This window comes from Epinephelus moara, chromosome 19, assembly GCF_006386435.1.
Source record: "Epinephelus moara isolate mb chromosome 19, YSFRI_EMoa_1.0, whole genome shotgun sequence".
NCBI classification, from domain to species: Eukaryota; Metazoa; Chordata; class Actinopteri; order Perciformes; family Serranidae; genus Epinephelus; species Epinephelus moara.
In genome coordinates, this window is record NC_065524.1 from 15,112,007 (window position 1) to 15,117,418 (window position 5,412).

Genomic DNA, 5,412 nt, shown 5'->3' on the forward strand with positions numbered 1-5,412 from the left:
TTAAAGTCAGTCTGAAGTCAGATGAGTCGAAACAGAACAAGGACTCAAGCAGCGACAGGGCTGTGAGAATAGTTAGATGAATAGGGAAAAGAGAGACGTATTATGAGGTTTGTACTTTGTTCTCACAATTTCCGCTGAAATTCCGACAGCTTTATTTAAGATGGAAACAGGACAGTATGTTGCTGAACTAAACGAGTACGCCCTGATAACACACTCTGAGCTGCATTTTGAGGACCTTGGCTTTGTTGGACCTGACCATGATAAAATGTGAGTTGAACAAAATGTGGTCTATGTTATTTGTGGGTTGTAGCTATCTTTGCACATAGGCTACTTTGCGACAGTCGTGCTCCACCGAAATGGTAGTGCATTTGGGTGAGAGTCTTCCGTACTCGCAATCATGTGGGGTGGTATGATACTGCTGGTAAGGGTGGTGGTGGTAATTCAGAATGCAAGCTCTGGATCAGATATGTCCTATGATCTGTTAACTCTTTATTTGTGAAGTGAGTTGAGGTCAGGTATATGTGATAGAGGAGATTATTTTATCTCTTGTGTTAGCCCTGATATAGTCTGGCGCCCTGTCCAGGGTGTCGGCCTACCCTCCCTCTCACCTGCCCTAGCCCCTGTCATCCATCCATGACAGTCGTGCCCACACTATGTGGGCTCTGTCCTTCAACTCTCCTCAGAGGAATGGCAGTATGTGCAGGGCATCATGGGCTTCACTGTGTGTTGTTCTCCAGCTCTATCTGTGTGATACATGCGAGTTAAGTTTTCAATAATCACTTGGTATTGAACGGGCTTTGCAATCAGCAACACACTGTCAGCGCCAGGCTGATTGGAGCACACACACAGTCACCACTGTGAGAGCCGTTACATGCGCTGCTAGCTTTATATGCTCAGGCTCTCCTCTTACATCCTGCCTGCTGTCCCAACATAAGTTTACTATCTGTGAGTGGGTGTATGTGTGCTTGCCATTTGCATCTGCGCACCATGAGATAGTTTCTCCAGTGCCTTCTTTGGCCTCCTGTTCCTGCTTGGCTCGCGTTTGGGGACTTTAACAGTGTGTTATTATCTCACCTGCTCTCTGACAGCAGCGGGTATGTTATGTAAGAGGAGTCTTTCACCCTGACCAGAGGGCTTGGAGCAGGAGAGGAAGTATTTAAATCCTTTACTCGAGTAAAAGTAACTGATACCACCTTGTAAAAATACTCTGTTACAAGTCAAATTTCTCCATTTATGTAAGTATAATCAGGAAAATGTACTTAAAGTATTACAAGTAAAAGTACTGTAAAAATGTCACCTGTGACTGTAGTAGTCCACTATATGTCATTAGATTATACTTTCTCATGCATTAATGTGAAAGCAGGATTTTACTGTTGTAGTTGATTTAGGTTGACCTCATTTTAACTATTAATAATTCTTTTTATTATGGGTTAATCTGCCGATTATTTTCTCCATTAATCAACTGATTGTTTGGTTTGTAAAAAAAAAAATCTGGAAATACTGAGAGACAGCGTCACACTTTCCCAGAGTCCACAGTGACACCTTCATAATGTTTGTTTAGTCCAACCAACAGTACAAACTTAAACATAAAAATTATAAAATAATACAAACAAAAAATCCTCACATTTGTGAAGCTGTAACCATGAAATGTTTTTCCATTACAACATGATTTAGATACAATTGTGGCAAATTTGTTTTCTGTCAATTCATTAATTGACTCATAGTTCCAGCTGTACTTGTACATTTTCACAAGTTTCGAGTGTAAAATCTTAATTTGTAAAGTAACTAGTAATGAAAGCTGTCAGATAAATGTAGTGTGGTAGAGGTAGACGATGGCATGAGAGGAAAAGACTTAGATTTGTACTTACAGTACTTGAGTAAATATGTTACATCATATAACTTCATGCACCACCAACCAACATCACCAACATCACTTTAACTTGCCTTAATAACAGATGTGATGATTCCTCTACAGATTCACCCAGAGGGTAGTCCTAAATGATAAAGTCTATCCCGAGGGTGATGGAAAGAACAAGAAAGAAGCCAAGCATAATGCTGCTAAAAATGCCCTGAAATGCTTGTTGGAGAATGAACCTCAGGACTCAGTTGAAACAGTAAGATTATCTCTTTGCTTAACTAGGCCACATTGAATTTTAAGTATTAAAAATATAAGATCAATCATAGGCCTGTAAATGTATTATTTTGTCAGCTCAGGCCACAGTCCACTTTGTGAACCATCTCTAAATTGTACTTTTTAAAAAAAATTTCCAAGTCTGCAGATGAGAACAACTGTACATCAGGTCAACCAAAAGAGGAACTAAATGTAGATGTTTCCGATATCTGGTGAGTATCACAACGGCAGTGAATTTCTTAATTTTATTGTAAGTTAAAACTTTATTTTTCTAGCAGGGAAATTCAGTTGTTGCAGCAGCACAGGGTTAGCAATAAATACAAATAGACAGAGAAAGAAAAAGAAAGAGTAATAAGAGGTATATAAATACTAAAATAGGAATAGAACTAGAGACCATTTTGCAATGGGATCAGTCAGTGACCTGTGATTTAAAGCAAATGTTGATCAGAGGCGTAAAGGTGTGTGATCTCAACCACACCTCTAAAATTTTATGAGCCAGGGACAAGCCAATGGTCCCTTCCCTACCCTCCTGCTTCTGGCCCCCTTGCTCAGACTTTGATCACAACTACACACCTGTAAAGTTTTGTGAGTCGGTCTTGCACGGTTGCTACATCAATGCATTGACAAAATCTCTCCACAGGTAGATAGACAGAGAGACAGACAGACAGACCAACAGACAGACCTGGCAAAGTTGTCAAAAAGGCTTCTGTGGTAGATTGCACAACAATTGGTGTCATCAGGACCCCATTTTGCCATGTTGACACATACACACACACTCACGAGGTAAAAACACAATACCAGCGGCTGCAATGTTGTCACAGCTGGTAATAAAAGTAGGAACTGTAGTGGAGCATTTGGAAACAAAAAATATTAACTGCAAATATACAGTGGTGTGTACATTAGACTAATTTATGGTACTTAATGTTTGCCTGTACTACACAATATCGAGATGTAATATGAATATAATATAGAATATGATGCAAACATTTGTGTAACATTTTAACATAAAATAGTATAATGTGGTAGATCATGGGCGGCACGGTGTAGCAGTGGTTAGCATTGTCGCCTCTCAGCAAGAGGGTTCCTGGTTCAGCATGTTCTCCCCATGTCAACGTGGGTTTTCTCCAGGTGCTCTGGCTTCCTCCCAATCTGAAGACATGCAGGTTAGGTTAATTGGTGACTCTAAATTTCCCATAGGTGTAAATGTGAGCATGAATGGTTGTCTGTCTCTATGTGGTAGCCCTGATATACTCTGGCGACCTGTCCAGGGTGTACCCCGCCTCTTGCCCAGTGTCAGCTGAGATAGGCTCCAGCCCCCCTTCCATAACCTCCAATAGGATAAGTGGTTATAGAAAACGAATGACTGAATGGTAGATTATTATCATTATTATTTAGTATAGTATGGGAATTGAGATATAGTAAAGGTGGAAGGTAGGAATATTGGTTTAGTTCACTTCTGGTGCTGTTGTGCAGTCTGATGGCAGCAGGTACAAAGGAGCACCTGAGGCACTTAATTATGCATGTTTTGCAGTTTCATGTTTTTATCTGTGTGAAATGTCACTTGCTTTTTACAGTTATAAGTTCAAAAGCCTCAAAGTGAACGCACAGCTTTACAGAGAAAAGAGGAAAAAAAGAGAGACAAATTACATAGGAATTGTCAACCACTACTGTCAGAAAACAAAGCGCAGCCATTCATACATTGAAGAGAGGACATGTGGCCCAACTCACAACACTCGGTGAGTATGAACTTGAACATCTGTGACGTGATAGACATTACTGACACTCTATGCCAACTTGTAAACAATAATAAAATGTTAGCATAATAATTTAAACTATGTCCTCCACTTCAAAACATAACACAGGTTTTTCTACAAATTAATAATCGACAAAAAGGAATACCCTGAGGGTGAGGGAAGGACTGTCAAGGAAGCCAGACAAAATGCAGCTCGGTTAGCCTGGTCTGCTCTTCAGGAACAGACTGACTGGGACAGCAAGGTATTTAACATTTTTTACTCCATTTAAATCATTAAATGTACACTTAGATGCCAGTTAATTACTTACCTAAATGAATGCAGTCTGACATAACAATCCTGTAATAAATCCTGCCTTAATGAAGGTCACAATGTTCAGTTTGTTTGAAAACAGCCTTCAAAAAAAAAAATTTTTTTTTCATTTACACTATGTTGTAGTAAGTGACATTTGCTAACATTAACTGATGGTAGTAGATCTTAACCCCAGCTACTTTTGCTTTTAAATGAAATGGTTAACTGAGGTGAAATTCTACATTAAATAATGTCTAACATTCTGTGCATTTCAGGTGTCCATTCGATCAACAGTGTCTGAAGATGGTGCACAATCTATGTTGTCAATGCCATCAGCTACCCCGTAAGGCCCTCACTGTAATTATTAGGGGAGCAGACTATGGAGTTAAATACTGAGAAAGCTGTACTCATGTCTCTCATTGTATTTCCCTAGGGAGTCCCATGAATCATCAACACAAAGCACGTCAGTGATCACATTCACAGATTCATCAACCCCTTCCCAGGCTCAGGTTTGTTCTCTTATAATTGTAAAAATTCTTGAGTTAGAGCAAGCTCTCTTTTACAAGGACGTCCTGATTACAGTACAAAGAAAACAATAAAAGCACACAAAAGTTACAGTGTACATCAACAAGTTATAAAACAAGGGTTACAATATGTACTATAAGGACAAAGACATCAGCATAGGAAAAAAAAATCACTTCACTGAAAAAAACATGTATTCACACTGCTCTAAGTCAGTCAAAGGGGATTTGAATTGATTACAAGGGATTAGTTTATCTAATTTTACAAGCTCCTGTAGATTATTCCACTTGTGTGGTGCACAGTATTTAAAGAAGTATCCAGGTCTTAGTATTAACATGATGATTTTCTAGAACCAAATAGTCTCGGGACCTAGTGCAGTGTGAATTTGTTCTATAGTTTTAAAGATGTGAGATACTCTCTGGTAGTTAGCCAAGAATTGCTTTGTTAATAAATAGTTTGCAGTGGTGTTCTCTTCTCACTGCCAATGATTGCCACCCAGCTTTCTCATACAATAAACAATGATGTGTATTAAAATTATCCTCAGTTATAAACCTAAGGGCAGAATGATCAACTGCATTGAGAGGTTTAAGAGAAGAGGCAGGAGAGAGCATATAAGTTATATCACCCTAGTCAGTAACTGGTAAAATGGTTGCCTGAACTATTTGCTTTCTACAATTCTGAGTAATAGAGTGTGCCAGTAAACCCGGAACTTCGTTA

At 39.1% G+C, this 5,412-nt stretch overlaps 1 protein-coding gene across 1 annotated transcript in view; it reads left to right on the forward strand.

Moving 5' to 3' along the window:
• The window catches only part of LOC126407138 (interferon-induced, double-stranded RNA-activated protein kinase-like), a 14,198-nt gene continuing 8,786 nt past the window's right edge, over positions 1-5,412 (forward strand). The window contains exons 1-7 of the mRNA XM_050071823.1: positions 1-267; positions 1,976-2,114; positions 2,273-2,343; positions 3,706-3,867; positions 3,994-4,126; positions 4,449-4,516; positions 4,607-4,754. Coding sequence (XP_049927780.1) covers positions 161-267; positions 1,976-2,114; positions 2,273-2,343; positions 3,706-3,867; positions 3,994-4,126; positions 4,449-4,516; positions 4,607-4,754 — 828 coding nt within the window. The 5' untranslated portion in view covers positions 1-160. The remainder of the gene's footprint in view (positions 268-1,975; positions 2,115-2,272; positions 2,344-3,705; positions 3,868-3,993; positions 4,127-4,448; positions 4,517-4,606; positions 4,755-5,412) is intronic.